This window comes from Saccoglossus kowalevskii, chromosome 16 (genome assembly GCF_978046115.1).
Source record: "Saccoglossus kowalevskii chromosome 16, keSacKowa6.1, whole genome shotgun sequence".
Classification (NCBI taxonomy): domain Eukaryota; kingdom Metazoa; phylum Hemichordata; class Enteropneusta; family Harrimaniidae; genus Saccoglossus; species Saccoglossus kowalevskii.
The window spans coordinates 7,937,362-7,956,450 of record NC_140656.1 but is presented as its reverse complement, the minus strand read 5'-3'; the positions used below and the strand labels follow the sequence as shown (position 1 = coordinate 7,956,450).

The window sequence follows — 19,089 nt, the reverse complement described above, 5'->3', positions numbered from 1 at the left end:
AGCTCAAAGCTCTGTCGTAATGCTGACCCAACTGTTATTCAAATGCTACATTGTATTCGATTCATAAGAGGTGCATCTCTATTAAAAGTACAAAACAAATTGTCATTTATATTGATGATGGCTCATTAAAATGCAACCTTTTTTTCTGACTTCACCTGCTCTTCACTCTTTCGCTCCTCAACCAGCATTCCACAGCAACTTGCACAGAGCCAATAGAAATACATGGTACAGTGGTGCACGTCTTGTCAGAATGTAATAAAATTTGTGACGTAACCTTGTGAATCCCAGAGAGTCAGTTTTGATTACAATTTTCTAAGCAATCAAACTCAAAGATATATAGCTATGTATTTTTCGGGTTTAACACATTGGAGGCCTCACATATTTACTCCATAGGTTTTTATGGTTGCCTATGGATTAAAAAACAGGATGAATCAGGGAGTCAAATTTCAGGCTTCCTTTCTTGGAATTTTTGTTATGCTCCTGTGGTACAGATAAAAATATCCCAAGCATTTCCATAATCGTATGCATTATGATAAAAATAATTAATAATATTAATTTTCCAAAAATATAGAATCATGTTAAGATATTAGTTGGGAAATCTGGCTATATGCATATATTTGGTGGAACTACGAGAAAGTCAACTAGGCTAGTGCTCCCATAGGATCCCATGCTGGTAGTACAATCGGTTCTTGGTCTAGCACAGCTAAGACTTCAGGTGCTAAATATTTCTTATCTATAGTGACTTCATACACAAACTCATCAAACCATTTATCAGTCATCATCAAGTAACCTACAAAAAAAAGAAAAGAAAAAGAATAGATTTAAAAGTGCCGTAAATATACAATGCTGCAAATATACAGAAGAAAACTATAGGATTATGGGATTTATTTTAGTTGTTACAAACTAATGGTGCTAACAACATGATTTAATATACATGTCACTTTGGTGACAGCCAACCCTTAGCATCAAATTATACATCACGTACAGTCAAAACTAAATAGCCAACATAAGTTGAGTTAGTCAATTAAAGTTGTCTTATTTGCTAAATTATTTGATAATTTTTTTTTAAATGTGTAGTAAAATCATAGTCAGCTGGTGTACAGTTTACTGATATTTACTATATGGGAGCAGCCATCATGAATACAAAGACAAGTTGAGAAACGGGGAAATTGTCATACCAACTCAGGAGCGAATCAGTGATGGCCTGAGAGTTGTATTACGATTTCTGTTTCAAAAACCCTGCAAAAGCTTTCTATGTTCTTTGTGTAATTAGGTGTTTGTTCATATGCAAACTATTTTTTCACACAGAAACGACGAGTGAATTTTGCTAGCAGTGGTCTTATTGTTGCCCAAACAGATCATTTGCCTGTGAATTTTTTTTCCTGATTTGAAGGAATCTGAAAAACTTGTTCCTCAACTTGTCTCTTTATTTAGTTTCAAAGCTGTATTCAAGATGGCTGCTCCCAAATAGAAAATATCGTTAAATGGATCACATTTATTTTATTAGCATGTATGCTAATGAGCCATGAGCCATGCACGATGCAACCTGAAATCCTGGCATGTGATTTTAAGTCTTGTTTCAGAACATGTCAACGGGAAGTACGAAATGTTCCATATTTCACGTTCACTTTGACACAGTTGCAATGGATGTTATGAATTCTCATAACATGTATAAAGTTAGAAGGAACAAGACATTGCTAATGACATAGTCCCAGTTGGGAATTTTATTAATGCCAAGAATAAATGGCTGGTCAGACATCTTTAATCCAATCACGCAATAAATCGCCGTAGACATGTATAATGTATGTACCAAATTTGAACAAAAACTGACAAAGCATGCATGAGATACCACATTCCTGAAAAACTAAATGGCTAGTCAAAATCTACAAACAAAATCCCATAATACTTTACCCAATACAACACATGCTGTCATTTATGTGGGTTATACTCGATGCCTTCCACAAAAAACACATACCTTTATCTCCTTTATCGTCTCCCCAGGAATTCTCCACTCTCCATTTACACATGACTTCCTCACCATCACTGCCATTCTGTGTAAAAATAACATCTCATCACTGTAGGATCATGTTCATTGACTATGCATTTTAGTGTGGTATAGCAAGATATGTGGTTACAGAGGCAAAGCACTTTGCCAAGGTCATCAGTTCAAATCAATTGTTGCCTGTATACACGTTTGTAATGTGCCTGTAATGTACATCATATATGCATTTGTACAACTTACAGGTTGGTGGTCACTGTGTCGTGTTCAATACAAGTCCCATAGCGATGTATACAACGTGTGTAAAATAAATTGTAATTCAGAAATGCGCTGCTCGCAGAACAGTGCCCTTTAAAAAACTGACAGAATAAAACCATCAGGTTTTTTTCTAAACCGGGGAACAGAGGCGCAGCGCCCTGATACTCTCGGCTGGCGCCCTCTTACCAAATTGCCGATTGAACTTTGAAGTCATAAATATATTTCTTTAGCCGTGCACTTCCGTACTGCCGTACAACATGAAATCTTTCTCAAATATATTTTTCTCCATGAAAACTTCCCAGCAACACCAGCTGACAATGTGTCTGGACACCAAATACACTAAAATTACTCCAAAAATATTTTAATGGCGATAGATGCACCGTTAAAATGGCACAGAAACCTTCTGATATGGAATCGCTCTGCTCCCTCGCCTGTGTGTGCTCCCTCTTGTTCATTTTTTTCTAGAAAAAGCCCTGCAACCATTGTATTGGAAGTGATTTGATTTCTACAAAGATCTCTACCACAGTTGACATTTAAGAAACACTAATAGTTTTCAAATTTAAATTCATTTCAAAATCGAATTCAACCACATATGGGTTATTGTAAATTTCCTTGACTACAACTACAGACTCTTAATTTATGCACCATGTTTTACAAGCAATTAACATAAATTACCTACCTCTGTTCCAACCCCTGTTATCAGCATAGCATGTGTCATCATTGATTCACAATATTCCAGTCGTTCTGCCTTTGTCATCGCAAACATTGGTACACCAAAAACTAATTCATAGTTATACCTACAAGTGGAATACAGTTACTACTAGTAAATATATGAACAAACAGTTTAATATACATGTAGAAATCTGTATAGAGTACAGTTAAATTGAAAATTGCCAAACACAATCGAATTTATTAAAAATCACAATTATTGTGGTTATGATTTTGCATTCAATAATATTAGCCTATAAAAGGCAGCCATACTGCATGATAATGATGATCTTTACCCATGACCAATTAAAATGTTTCAATTTTAGGAAATAAGCCATTTTCCTTCACTGCAAGAGCCTGTGTTATGCATGAAATTGAACATAAAACAGGTCATAGTAACTACCCATTTGATGATGGTCAAGTTTGCAAAAATAATTGTATCTCAATGCTACATTTCTTTCTGGAAGCTCTGCATTTTGACACTGAACTATTAAAAACAAAATTCAAGTTCAAAATCAAACGATTGTCATTCAATTTTTTCAGCAGACATTCAGTCCTCGCCTTTCATGCATTATGTGAGATCTTACTGACTTGCGCGTCAGTCAAGATGTACATAGCAGTGATCGTCATAGTTTCATTACCCACAATCCAATATGTACAAGTTCAGTAAACAATTAAAATGTCATAATTTTATTGTGTGTGAAAATAATTCAGAGCAACAGGCAGGACTGCCATTGAATACTTACAAGTCCATGTCATTAATGCCATGTTTCCAGCTGCAAGCCTTTCCGACATCACAACCAAACCAAACTGGCTAAAATACAAATGAAAACAAATCAGGTACAGTAGTTTGTCTACACTACTATCAAATCGGCAAATATTGCACATACGTTAACCCCTGTTTATCACCTTGGGAAATCCCACAGTTAAAAACATTTTTTTAAAAAGTAGGTGATATAACGTATATTTTACCTCATCATTCTTAATAGATTTCAATGCATATTCCTTCAATGTCTTCGACGGTTGGTTCACATACAAACATTTTTTGCCTCCATGCATATTATTCAGGTAATCCACAGTGTACAGTTTGCCATAGTGATGACCTGGTCTGGGGTCATTTACAATACACACCTATATTGATAAAAGTATGCAGAAAATCAGAGATTAGTTGTCATAGTGATGACCTGGTCTGGGGTCATTTACAATACACACCTATATTGATAAAAGTATGCAGAAAATCAGAGATTAGTTGTCATAGTGATGACCTGGTCTGGGATCGTTTACAATACACACCTATATTGAAAAAAATATGCAGAAAATCAGAGATTAGTTGTCATAGTAATCACCTGGTCTACATTAATTCACAACACAGACCTATAAATTACTAAGTCACAATTAAAGTGTCAATTTTTTCACGCGTTGCGCAACTGTGGTGCTTTAACCTTTAAGCTTTGAGTGCCATAATTGTTCTCTATGAAAACTGTAGGGCAATGTTTTGCACATCTTTATTAAGTTGGTTAATAAATACATGTATGAGAAAAATTAGGCAGGTTTATTTAGTTATGAAAGGTGATTTTTGGCCTTCTATTTAAAATATAGTTTCACATTTTAAACTTGTAAATTAAGCTTAGTTATTTACTTGATTTAATGCAGTTTTACAAGATGGAAATAAAAATGTCTGCCGTCTCAAGTCTTTAATTATCTTTGCTTTTTTGCAAAAAATGTTGTCAGGATTAACAGATTCAAAAGCATGCCTGCCAGACTGGCATTCTACTTAGTGCGTTTTTATTACATTTCCTCCATAAGTCAATAACTTACAAGTCATTTTCCAGATACAGAAAAAACAAACAATAACATTTGAGAGACAAAACACTATCAAGTCGACTATGTAAACGTACCTTATCTGAAATATTATAGACTGATTTGACATAGTTTTCGTAGAAATCTTTTGGTGACACTGGTCCAACTTTGCGGTAAGCTTTAGTTTTATCATGATATTCCCAAGTTATCATCTCTGGTGGTGACCCAAGGCAGATCACGATGATACGATAAATCTAATCAAAGAAATGAACATGGATTAAAATTATTAAATTTAAGCATTTATTAACACATCACCTGCGTTTTACCCATTCATTGGCAATGTGTTAACGGGTAACATTTTCTGCAAATTTTGTTCCTACATTTAACAGACAGTCGTCATAGTGATATACTGACCTTATCGGTAAACAAGGGATAATGTGTCATGAAACATGGGGTATATTTATGATAATCGCATGCAAACACCTGCAAGTATTTTGTTTAAAGGAACAATAATTGTCCAGCTGTTTAAATGCTGTTTGCATGTACATCCATTTTGATTTACATATCACATATATGAACAAATTCTAAATATTTACAAGTAACCTGTAGAATACTGTGTGGGTAATATTTTTTATATTGATTTTTGTTGCATTTGCAGCAAATAGTTACCAAACAATGAGAAATCTATAGGATTGAATATACCCCACAGCTGGCTTCACATGCATTGTTCATAGTTCATATGGTGCTTACACCAGGATTTAATTACAGCACCGAGGCGGTATGTGGTTACAGCTTAATGTTCCGAGTAATCGCAAGAAATTGACATGACAATAGAAATTCATTAAAGACTGGCACTCCCATGCAATTAACAGCCAGTGAAATTCCTGGGATTGAAACATATTTTGAAGTCACTGATGCCTAGGCAACGAATAACTGCAAGTTGACATAAAGACGAGGTAGTTTATTTAATCAGTGGTCAACTAGAGGCTGAAATTATAATTAATTTGTTTATTTCCTGACGTCAAATAGAATACACTGGTGAAACACGGTAGTAACTGTGGGTGAAAGGATGTTTTGGGGTGTAGTTTACATTGTATATGGAGTGGTAGGGTCGGGTGTAATGTGTTCATTTCCAACTATTATGAAGTCACATAGTATTTCACTTAATTTATTTTTGCTGACATATTTTCAAGCATTACATGTGAATCCAATTTTCACTGTGCTGTGTCTCAATAGAGTATGAGGGAAATGGCATATTCACTGGAATTTATTTCAGGGGATAAATGTTTTCAGTGATAATGAAGTATTATGACAGATACCCTCCCCGTGGCTTTCATTGCTTTCATTTCATTCATGGCTTTCACAGGGAGGGTGTGGGGTTCTGTTATTATACATATGTCCCATAATTGTTTATTTCATATTAAAATAAGAACGCGCAACAAACCGGTAAAGAAATTTAGGTCGGGGAACCGAATTGCCCATTAATATGCTCCAAGACAGTGCTGCGACATAGCAACGCTTGTCAGTGTAGAACGCGTGTCGCTGTACGTGTGAAAATAAAATAATCAGACATCTAATTTGAGTCATTGTCCGAATTTATAACTCGTGGATGTTTAAGCGCGGTGGTCGTAGCGTAGCGCGTGTTCGAATTTTATGTAAATAAACAATGTATTTTACACGCATTAAATACGTCGCTATGAGTCCCATATCGAAGAGAACGCGACACGATGACTGTCGCCCTTTAGTTGGGACCACGACAGAACCAGAACTTAAACTGGGCGACTACGATACACGGTTTATGTTGAAGTTAAAAGTTCCTCCACAGATATGTGCATTGGCAAACATGCCGTGCAACTGCGGTACTCCACTGACGGAATGACTTTCGTTGACATCGGTCGTCGCTGACTGGTGAGCTGCACACTACAACTTCGTTTGTGATGTTGCTTGCTGGTCGTGGATAGACTGAGTCTTGGTTACCGGTTAAATGTTGCTAATTTGGCGTTGGTAATCATTATTTGGAACTGAGTAACGCCGCAACGTCGCCAGCAGAAACCTCATGGTATATCGATGTTGATGGTTGCGGCTCCATATTAATCGGAGATTTTACTGCGGGTCCAGGCGGGTGGATCTTCCGAGAGTCCTTCAAGATTTAGAAAACTCAGTTTCCAGGTGGTCAACAAACAGCAAGTTCTCCCAATCCTAGTATTCTATGTGATGTACATCTAACATGCCAAAAATGCTGGTGAACGATTTGAACCTGACAAAAATACTTGAAATAGATACCAGGAAGGGGAGGGGGTAAAAGAAAAGTTATATAACATTTTATTATTCAATAATTTATTAAAATACATAAGTTTGTTCAACTCCCTGTGATACAACACCTCAGACATAGCTCATTGTACTTGGCTTGAGTGTGGGCAAAAAGTTACTATTTGAATTTTTGATATCTTTTTTCATTAATGAGAAAGTAGACCCCGAAGTTAGAGTAACTGCTCAGCAGGAATGGCTTTTTAACTCTTCTGTCGATTTTTTTTGGCTTGGCTGATTTTGTTCATACTTGACAGGCAGGTCGTACCATCACTAATTGGAAAAACAATCCTGACCCACCGCTACCATGCCAACAGCCAAAATCTGTTTTTTGAATACTTTCGTCAAATTGATTGCCTCCTACCAGTCTTGTAATAGCAGTGCCCAAATGATCATGCCTTTTATTCTGGCTACGTTGCACACTGGTAAGAGATCACCGGCGCCGACATTGTTACCACTGTCAACGTAATCCCAACGCAGCTTTGAACTTTGAATAAAATGTAAATGCTGCCTCCAATCTAGAAAATACTATCGCAAAACGGTTGGAAATAATACATTTAACGGCTGAATACGTCCTAACAATAAAATAAAGTGACTTCTAATGACTGCCATGTTATTTTGCGAACCTCGTATAAGGTTTTAGTTATAAACAGACATTAGCTTCACGTTCATGTCCTACCATGATAACAGCCGAAAACATATTGCTTGTTTTTTACCGGTTTTCATTGGCAACCGAAGTATTTTTATTTTGTAAACAAATTTTCGTCTGCTATTTTTATTCAGTTCAAATCGTTCAGCAACATTTTTGGCATATTAGGTGAACATCACATGAAATACTACGATTGAGAGAACTTGATGTATGTTGACTGATTTTTATCATAGTACGGAGTACCAGGAAGTTACTCAGTTCCAAATAAAGATTACCAACGTCAAATGAGCAACATTTGACTGGTAATCAAGATTCATTTAATCCATGACTAACAAGCAACATGACAAGCGAAGTTGTAGCATGCAGTACTAGTAAGTCATCCCGTCAGTGGAATACCGCAGTAACACGGCATGTTTGCCATCAGCATTGTATTCAAACGAATCACGTGGTGTGCCGTTATCGTTCAAACCCGGGATTTGATCAATAGGGGAGTCCCAGTAAAAAAACACATTGTAAATCATGCAAGTTCAACATTTTCAAACCAATATACTAAAACAGAAATGCTCAGATATGCAAAAGAAGGATAGATATTACTTTTCACTGTACACATCTCTGTTGATACTATCCCTCACATATTCTACTCCCAATTACTCCTGCGTAAAATGGACTAGCCTCTTTTCATGTTGACATTCAGAGTAAAATCATGTGACAGGCTATTAAAATTGGCTGTTGCATACTCTTTCGCCGGTCTGGAAAATGTGTTTAATTAGCTCACATTCAAGCAACAATGCAGATTTCCCAGTGGGAGTGAGACTATTCGACTCTGCCACTAAAAAATAGGGGTGTTTTCAGCAAAACACGAATAACCCTGGAATACACACAATATACTGAATTTCGGAACAAATCGTGCATTATTTACAGCAGCAGAATACCACAGAAATATCAGACGCAACATGAAAACACTATATATTGTATTTCAGCCTGAACCCTCTATATTGCAATTCAAGGAATTAACCCCATATGTGCATCCATTTCCCACCTTGGTATCACCCACCCCTGAAAACAAACTCTTAATACCACGCTGAAGCGTTTGGTAATAAAAAAAAACAACAGCTTAATGGTCTTTTAGCATTTACCCAAAATAAAATTACATTTAACATCCAAACCAAAATTTTTCCTAAAGTTTCGATTAAAACAAACATTATGGTCTTATGAAGCATATAATGGATAGAAAGTCATAAATTGCAGGCTGGAAAACCATTAAAAAAATGTCTATTGTTCCTAGAAAATACAATTACACAAATTAAAATTGTAAATTGTGGTTATGCAAATTAATGGCATACAATTTTAGAGAGAACCAGCATGTCTGGATTTTTTATGAGCTAACAGGTGAACTTTGACCTCAAGTTCAGTAAATACTGAAAAGAACATGTATATTAGGCATGGAGACCTAAAATGTGAATGAGAATTTTTATTAATCTGACCCATGTAAACATTTGTTGCCAAGTGATGTCGACATTGTATTTTGGCTCTGTGTTTGTTCAAAATAAATTTATTGAATCATTATTATTATTTACCTCTGTCATGGCACGATCAATTTCCGACTGAACATCCTGTTCAGACCTGCCATCTTTGATCAGCAAGCGAAGGCGCAAGGCATACTCACGAAGCTAAGAATGAAAAATATATATATATATTTACACAACACAGAAACACACAACACATTAGGGGTTTGTTGCCCATTAGAAAGTCTGACGGAGACAATAGTAGAAATAACGTGCAAACTATTTTAGTTCTGAGCGAAATTTTTTATTTTCGCTTTACAGACTCTCAAAGTCTTTATTTTTTTTGCAACGAATATCAATTTCTCCTAGTTGGAGTTTGTTTTCTACAAAATTGTACGTGTAGATTTGTTTTTGAGGCCGCCCAACCACGCCACCCTGACCAATTTTCTAGAGAGTGGCTCATAAATCACCATAAGTACATTGGGTAAACTCATAAACTTTGTATTGGCTTCTATATGCTTTATGTTGATCACCAGCTACACCTTTCATATGATCCTCCAACCGTCAGATTTTCTTCTCATAAAAATCCTTGTGTAAAAATGTTTTCGAAGATTTTATGATATCGTTTACAGGCCCTGATGGGGAATTCTGAATTTTAATCATCATACTTAACAGACATAAACACATTTTATGTAGGACTATTTTGTGTAAGGTTACAAAAGTTAACAACTATGGTGAAAGGGTTATTGTATCTGAAAAATAGTGTTGAGATTATGAACACTTAAACAAAAGAATTGTTGAAAATCAGTTACAAACAAAACTACATTACACTTAATGACAAAACCCCCATCAAACAATTTTTCTTTTCTTTTTATTTTGATTGCTGTATTTGCTCTATTAGTAGCACATGTACTTTTAAAGTGACAGAGATGTGCCTATGGTAAAAAGAAAGAAAACTGTTTGGAATTCAGCATAAAATGAATGCACTTTTTGGTTAATGTGCACTTGTATTAGAGATGCGCTTCTAATAAAATATAACATTATTTCTCGAAAAATAGGCGGAAGTCAACTCAAAATATATTATATTGAAAAATGAATAAATATTTTTTTTCTTTAACGAGTAAAGGTTCTACCTATTATGAAACTTGTACCATCAATATAATCTGAATTACCCATAATGAATGACAGGAAATGACATCATAGGATCACATGACAATTACCTTGCATCTCAACATGACATTCATTCTACGAGTGGCCTCTGCATTATGTGCTTCAGGAAAACACTTTTTTGGGATAACACCATACTTCTCAACTATGTTAATGAGCATATCAAACTGTCCACCATCATCAACTGGACCAGTAAGAAGGAAATTCAAAAGTCTCCCATCTGGCTCTTCACCGTTTCTGGCTGTCTCAGCATATGCATGTAAAAAGAAAAGACTTCTCTCCACCTGAGAAATCAACACACTTGTTATTAATTGACAAGAACAATCATCGTTTCAGGGAAACTTGAATTTGCAAAATTTTGGTAAACAGAAAATTTGACCCTGCAAAGATTCTTGGCTTACAGAAGGAGATATTACTATCATCAGAACTAGACATTTGTGGAGTGGCATATGGAGAATGAATTGAAGCATAGATTCTAAGCCACTGATGAAGATATTTCTAGCATGGTAGATAGGCATTAGTGGAGTGACATATAGAATGGAACACTACATACATTCTAGGCTACTGATGAAGATATTACAAGCATTGTAGCTAGGCCTAGGTAGAGTGGCATAAGGTGAATGGAATTCTGCACAGTTTCTAAGCCACTGATGAAGATAATACTAGCATGGTAGATAGGCATTAGTGGAGTGACATATAGAATGGAACACTACATACATTCTAGGCTACTGATGAAGATATTACAAGCATTGTAGCTAGGCCTAGGTAGAGTGGCATAAGGTGAATGGAATTCTGCACAGTTTCTAAGCCACTGATGAAGATAATACTAGCATGGTAGATAGGCATTAGTGGAGTGACATATAGAGTAGAATGTCGCATAGATTCTAGGGTAGCTGCAAACTCATTATGTAAGTTTTCACTTTTATTATCAGAAATATATAATATATTTCTATTTTATAACTAAAACACACACAAAAACTAAGTAATTTAATGCTTTATATACCTTGTCCCAGAAAAATAGATAGTTTTGACTGAATTCAAACTCCTCCAAATTGTGAAGTTTCATAAAAGGAATACGCATTGCATTCAAGCAGGCAAATATCCAACACCGACCAGAATTCTTCTGGTTTGTGACAGGTTTTACTTCAGGCACCTACAAAAACACAGAAAATAAATATATATTTAAACATTCAAAAAACAATTAAAGAAAGTTTTTCACTGGTAAAAACCATATCAACCAATCTGATATTGTTTACACCATGACAAAAAAATAATTGAAATATCTAATAGAAGTTGAACTCTGAGATCATTCTTACATACTGTAAAGATATTAATTATTTACTGGTTTTTAATTACACTGATAAGTAAAAATTCGCTAAAGCAAATCTATGTGAACATTTAGAATAACAAGTTAAATCTTTGTAAATTTCACGAGTCAGTGAAAATTATGAAATTTTGAATCTGTGAAAATTCTCTGGGGTCCAATGACACAGAAGAAAATTTGGTTTTCATGAATGCCATAGCAGTGAAAATAAATCAGTTTACGTTATATGAGAATCCCGTTGTTTTGAATCACTGTTGGATGTAGTAAGTTGGAACAGAAGTGAACCTTTATGAAGCCAGAAACATCAGAATACTTTACAAACAAGTAATGAAAACAAGAAGTTGAAACATTGAGACATACTGTAAAATAATCACTAATTTTACATTTAGTACATTGTATATATTTCCTGCAATAATGTAAATTCAGACCAATAAATAACGCAGTAATGGTTATGCACAGAAATATGCGTAATGTGATGATTAATTTACTGCGCAAACATCCTTAATAAAGCTTTATGGATAGTATAACTACCTTGTGATTGTAACAATGATTCGTTTTCTGAATAGTGTCTTGTTCTAAAAGAATTTCCAGAGGATCATGATTCACAATTGCATTTTGAGCTAACTTATACTTGGGATCAGAACAGAATCCATCTTTACACCGAGCCAACTGGTCTTTAGTTACTCCTGTAACAATAAGTAAAAGATTACATGTCAGGAGGTGCAAAATTACAACAGCGCAGCCTAAACACACCCATAACAGATCTGGTCCTAATAGATTGCCTGCTAAAAGCTCCATGGACATACAAAAATTAATTGAGGGAGGGGGGGGGGTATAACTTTAGAAATAATTACATAAGTATATCACTGAAATACACAAACCTGATAACAGATTGTTGAAGGCTCTACACTCAAATTCTGTGTAAACAACTAAGCATTTCACATGCATGGTATATAGCCATATCAAACATGACATCAAGTTTGTTATTAACACATTTATTTGCAAAAAAAAAAGCTTGATAAGTGTGCCACATTCAAAGTGTTTTTATAGCCACTCATAGATTGCATGCGCTAGAATAACGAGCAGTACAAATGCTGTAAAAATATTAATTTTCATGACACAATGTAATTAATTTCACCATTTTGATATTCGATCAAATACATTTCAAATACAGATTTTCTAATGAAAGGATGACTTCTTTTGTAATTTAGATATATGTTCACATGGAATTAATTTTAATAAACATCATATATCAGTGAAAATAAAAAAATTGAAACCTAGAGAATGATTCTTAAGCCTTACCAATATTAGTTCCATACATGTATAGAATATATCTGGAATATCTACCATCAATGAATGTTTTATAAACTGAAGACTAATCGGTAATGTACATACACATGATATTTTAAATTAAAAATCTCAAACTCTGTTGGGAATAGATATGATGTCTGCATTCTGATTTCATAACCACAGTGTTATCAGATACAAGGCCAAATGGCTTTGGTTAATTCCCTCAACATCTGAATCACGTCGAATAAACCAGAATGAACTGCTGTTTGCAGTAAAAGTTACAAGCGACCTTGCAGTCCAAAGAGCTCTGCTGTAATTGTTGACTGTGAGTTGAAAACGTAGGCTGGAGTGATGTTGATAAAGTTTGGCACCATAAAAAATACCTTCACCTCAACTTCAACCATAGACAGTATAGTATGCTTCAACATAGTTGTCTAATAGCAGCAAACATATAAACATTAAATGACCTTGACCTGGAACATTTTTTAAAAACATTGCCCAGGTAGTTCAGTACACAACACAATGTGTACTGAAAAAGACTACTAAAATAGACCCATCCATGTGTCTACATTATGAATCTCAAAGCAATCTGGCAGGCGGTTTTGGAGAGATGTCAAAAATATGCACACAAAAAACATTTACTAAAAAAAGACATTTGCATACGGTCTAGTCCATGTCAAGAACATTCATGCAAAATTTCAATGCAATCTGACAAACAGTTGTTGAAAAAATAATTTTTGACTAAAAATGACAAAAATATCCCTAAAAATAGAGATTTGGATGTGATGTCATGAAATGAACAAATCTGACAGAGGACCACCCAAGGTAGCTGTGCTATAAATAGAAAGGTGATCTAGCTGACAGTTTAGGAGACAGGCAGTGGATGACATACGATTGACGTTGAAGAAAAAATTGGGCGAGAAAATTTGCATGGTGGTGATAAGGCTAAAGCAAGAAATGATAAAAATACACAATGAAACAATGAAATGACATGCTGCATATAAATCAGTAGCATGATATCTACCGGTACCTTCAATATTATGGATACAGCTATAATAAAACTGCATGTTTGCTGAAAAGACTTGACATGTTTCGTATGGAATTTATTCTCACCTATTTTTGAATGTAAAATATTGGAATAAAAGTATACTCGCTGGATTTTATTTTCACTGAATCATTCCTTCAGCAATAATATTTTACAGTAATACAAAATAAGAATATTACAGATTTTGATTTAGAATCTTGCATGAATGGGTAAAATACTAGTGATGCATTAATACTGTCAGTATTTCAAGGACATACTTGATACTGTACGCAAAGCACAATGTGCAGCAATATTATTAAAATATTTAATATTACAAAATCTCATTATTTTTATATCACTGACTTATATTTGCTGCCAGTGGGGTTGAGACACCATCACTACAAATTACCTACAAACATTTGATGAGCAAAGTGCATTTCCAAATACCCCCGGTAATATAGCTCTGGGCAAATTTACTAGAATCACCATATATACCCTAGGAATGGAGCACCACTCAAAGGGGTCCCACACAGTAGTAATAATTTTTTTACAACATTATTTTAGTGGTGGTAAACATCAATCAAGTACAAAATGTAAGATGTTATTTTTGTGTGTCATTCTCAGACATTGTAACAATACTGTTTACTAGCCAGTTTTAGTACAGTTGTTCTATTGTTTTAAATTCTACTACTAGTATATTTACAGTACCTATTCACATATTACTAATGAAGGGTCACTTTCTATATATTAAATTTAACAGTTTTTGCAGCTGTCAATTTTTATCACCCCTGTAAGCCTGTATAAGCACCATTATCATATATTAAAAAACAGTATGAGGAATATATGAATCATTATTAATTATTTTTCACCAAATATGATTATAAAAAAATGCTAACTTGACATCATGACAGTTAGTAAACCAAAAATGGATCACCCAACAAGCTGTTACAATAATGACCACGTTTTGACCTGGCCTCAATACCCAAGATATACACCTGTTCTGAAACACTTTTCCAGAACTTTGAGAAGAACTATTGCTGTATTGTTGAGGCTTACAGCTCAAACCAACTTACTGATAAAATAGCAGTTTAAAAAAAAATCTAGATTAATTTCTCTTTACAAATTTAAGGAATGTTGTGGCGAACATATTTTTGATGCAGGAATTTCCTGAGGCTTTGTTGAATTTTCTGGCTGTTTGTTTGTTTTTGAATTATGAACCTCAATGTTATACAATTTTGCCCACTTTCCAATTCAAAATGTCTACCAAAATAGGATTTAATGATTTGACATCTCCAACATTTGACTTTTTTCTTTTTAGCTATCCAGAAAAGATAGACACGTGGCACATTGGTAAATCATTCAAATTATAATAGACAAGTCATTGTCAATGACACGTCCCCGTTCCGTTCATATTTGAGTGACATATACATTCAAAGCAGATCATGACTGAAATGCACCTGCATATGTACAACACATTGTGCTAAATCTGAACAAAATCCATCCATGCATGACTGAGATCCGGTTCTGGAATTGTGAAAATACGTGATTTTGATGCATTTTCGGCCTTAAAATGGCCATCATTTCGCTATTGTTAAGCAGATCATGAAACAAAGGCACATATCTATTTGTGACATGATGTACCATGTGTGTGTGAAGTTTGAACTTGATCAATCCAGACATGTCTTGGATACGGATCCAGAAGTGAATTCTTTAAAACAAAAAGGCCGCCAGTCGGCCATTTCGAACTTGATCCGAAAAAAAAAAAGACGTGCATCAAGGTCCTATTATGTTTAATGTATGTACAAAATTTGAACAAAATCCATCCATGCATAACTGAGATACGGGTCCGGAATGGTGAAAATGTGCGATTTCAATGCATTTTCGGCCTTAAAGCGGCCGCCATTTGGCTATCGTTAATGAGATCATGAAACAAATGCACATACATATTTGTGACATGATGTACCTTGTGTGTGTGAAGTTTGAACTCGATCAATCCAAGCATGTCTCGGATACGGATCCAGAACTGAATTCTTTAAAACAAAATGGCCGCCAGTCGGCCATTTCGAACTTGATCCGAAAAAAAAAATGACGTGCATTAAGGTCCTATTATGTTTAATGTATGTACAAAATTTGAATGAAATCCGTCCATGCATAACTGAGATCCGGGTCCGGAATGGTGAAAATGTGCAATTTCAATGCATTTTCGGCCTTAAAGCGGCCGCCATTTGGCTATCGTTAATGAGATCATGAAACAAATGCACATACATATTTGTGACATGATGTACCTTGTGTGTGTGAAGTTTGAACTCGATCAATCCAAGCATGTCTCGGATACGGATCCAGAACTGAATTCTTTAAAACAAAATGGCCGCCAGTCGGCCATTTCGAACTTGATCCGAAAAAAAAAATGACGTGCATCAAGGTCCTATTATGTTTAATGTATGTACCAAATTTGAATGAAATCCGTCCATGCATAACTGAGATCCGGGTCCGGAATGGTGAAAATGTGCAATTTCAATGCATTTTCGGCCTTAAAGCGGCCACCATTTGGCTATCGTTAATGAGATCATGAAACAAATGCACATACATATTTGTGACATGATGTACCTTGTGTGTGTGAAGTTTGAACTCGATCAATCCAAGCATGTCTCGGATACGGATCCAGAACTGAATTCTTTAAAACAAAATGGCCGCCAGTCGGCCATTTCGAACTTGATCCGAAAAAAAAAATGACGTGCATCAAGGTCCTATTATGTTTAATGTATGTACCAAATTTGAATGAAATCCGTCCATGCATAACTGAGATCCGGGTCCGGAATGGTGAAAATGTGCTATTTCAATGCATTTTCGGCCTTAAAGCGGCCACCATTTGGCTATCGTTCATGAGATCATGAAACAAATACACATACATATTTATGACATGATGTACCTTGTGTGTGTGAAGTTTGAACTCGATCAATCCAGACATGTCTCGGATACGGATCCAGAACTGAATTCTTTAAAACAAAATGGCCGCCAGTCGGCTATTTCGAACTTGATCCGAAAAAAAAAATGACGTGCATCAAGGTCCTATTATGTTTAATGTATGTACCAAATTTGAATGAAATCCGTTCATGCATAACTGAGATCCGGGTCCGGAATGGTGAAAATGTGCGATTTCAATGCATTTTCGGCCTTAAAGCGGCCGCCATTTGGCTATCGTTAATGAGATCATGAAACAAATGCACATACATATTTGTGACATGATGTACCTTGTGTGTGTGAAGTTTGAACTCGATCAATCCAAGCATGTCTCAGATACGGATCCAGAACTGAATTCTTTAAAACAAAATGGCCGCCAGTCGGCCATTTCGAACCCGATCCAAAAAAAAAAAATGACGTGCATCAAGGTCCTATTATGTTTAATGTATGTACCAAATTTGAACAATATCCGTCCATGCATAACTGAGATCCGGGTCCGGAATGGTGAAAATGTGCGATTTTGATGCATTTTCGGCCTTAAAATGGCCGCTATTCGGCTATCGTTAATCGGATCATGAAAAAAATGCATGTGCATATGTCCCATATAATGTGTGATGTATGAGTGAAGTTTGAACTCAATCGGTCCATGCATGTTCGAGATACAGGTGATCACGGACGCACGGACGCACGGACGCACACAGGGCAAAACATAAGTCCCCGTTTTCGGACTGCGTCCGAACGGGGACTAAAAATTAGTTCATTTTACTGGTGTTTTATCAGGCTTTGTGACAAACCTTAGAATATATAATTCTTTTTCTCCACACTACATCCATGTAGCAAGTAAAATAATACGAGATTATTCATAAAATACCTAGATTCACATCCTAGTGTGTTGTACAACACTACAAAACTGTAGCATACAATGCATGGGCCTGTAAATTTCAGTATTTTTCTATATAATTAATATTTGACTTTTTGCAGCCTTAAAAAAACAAAAAAAAACCTAATAGAGGAACCCAAAGTTGCACTCTCAGTGTTTGTATTTGTGCCTGACAACTCATTTGCATATATCGAATGTCGCTTTGTTCCTCCACACTGCCTGCAGTCTGCTGTTTCAATGTCAGGAGGCATCATGATCAGAATTACCAACACTTATTTTATTGCACATTTCATAAACACGGAAAATTTCGGCTGTAGTAATCAATGAGTTTGGTCCAGGCAGCAGTAAACTGGTTGCAAAGTTTATTGCATCTCACAGTTGTTACTACATGAAATCATACTTTCTGAAGATGTTTATTACAGTAACCATGGAATCTACAATGTGGCATTAGTTAATATGGCGGCAGGGGGTAAAACCACTGGCCAAAGAGATGTACTAATACCCAGGAGAGTAATATTATGATACCGAGGATGAATGATATCCAGTATCTGAACGATATCTGGTGTCAAAGCCAAATATCAGCAGTGGCCATAAAAACTTGCATGACATAAAATATACAACTGGGTATCTGCCACCCACCTCTACTCACAGGCGCTTGCTGCGTTTCTTAATCAGTTGCCTGTATGTGTAAGAACGAGATTATATACGTACACGCATATAATATATATTAGTTTACTATATGAGTGTACGTATATAATCTCGTTCTTACACATACAGTCAACTGATTAAGAAACGTGACAAGCGCCTGTGTCTTCACCAACAAACTCGAAGCCAACCCCAATGACAACCATCACCGAATGAAAAATTAGTTCGTTTCAGTTAAAAAAAAAAAAAAAACATTAAAGACAATGTTAAATATGTTTATACCATCCATGAATATTAGTATTTTTTTTTACCAGTGCCAAATGCCATTATTAAGGGGTGGTCAATGCGAGTTTTGAGACGGACCTAGTGAACCATTTCAGGCATATATTCTGGCTGTGAATTTAAAACCTACGACAATTATTACCGAAGGAATCGAACAACAAAACTACAGCAGCACATTTCACCCTAAAAATCCTACCAAAGTTGGAGTGAACACTACTTCACATGAAATGCCGGGTAGCAATCATACAACACCTACCTGCGGTAGCCATTTTGTGAATAGTATTGGATGA

At 35.5% G+C, this 19,089-nt stretch overlaps 1 protein-coding gene across 1 annotated transcript; it reads right to left on the bottom strand.

The window, feature by feature from the left end:
* Positions 1 to 234: 234 nt before the first annotated feature.
* LOC100366618 (bleomycin hydrolase-like) lies at positions 235 to 19,077 on the bottom strand. The gene is made up of 11 exons (XM_006820061.2): positions 19,056 to 19,077; positions 12,249 to 12,403; positions 11,397 to 11,546; positions 10,447 to 10,677; positions 9,299 to 9,391; positions 4,864 to 5,019; positions 3,938 to 4,096; positions 3,712 to 3,779; positions 2,937 to 3,054; positions 1,976 to 2,051; positions 235 to 790 (listed from the first exon to the last, which is right to left on the bottom strand). Exons 1-11 carry the CDS (start codon positions 19,066 to 19,068, stop codon positions 642 to 644), a joined length of 1,368 nt encoding a protein of 455 aa, XP_006820124.2. The 5' UTR covers positions 19,069 to 19,077; the 3' UTR covers positions 235 to 641.
* Positions 19,078 to 19,089: the final 12 nt, after the last annotated feature.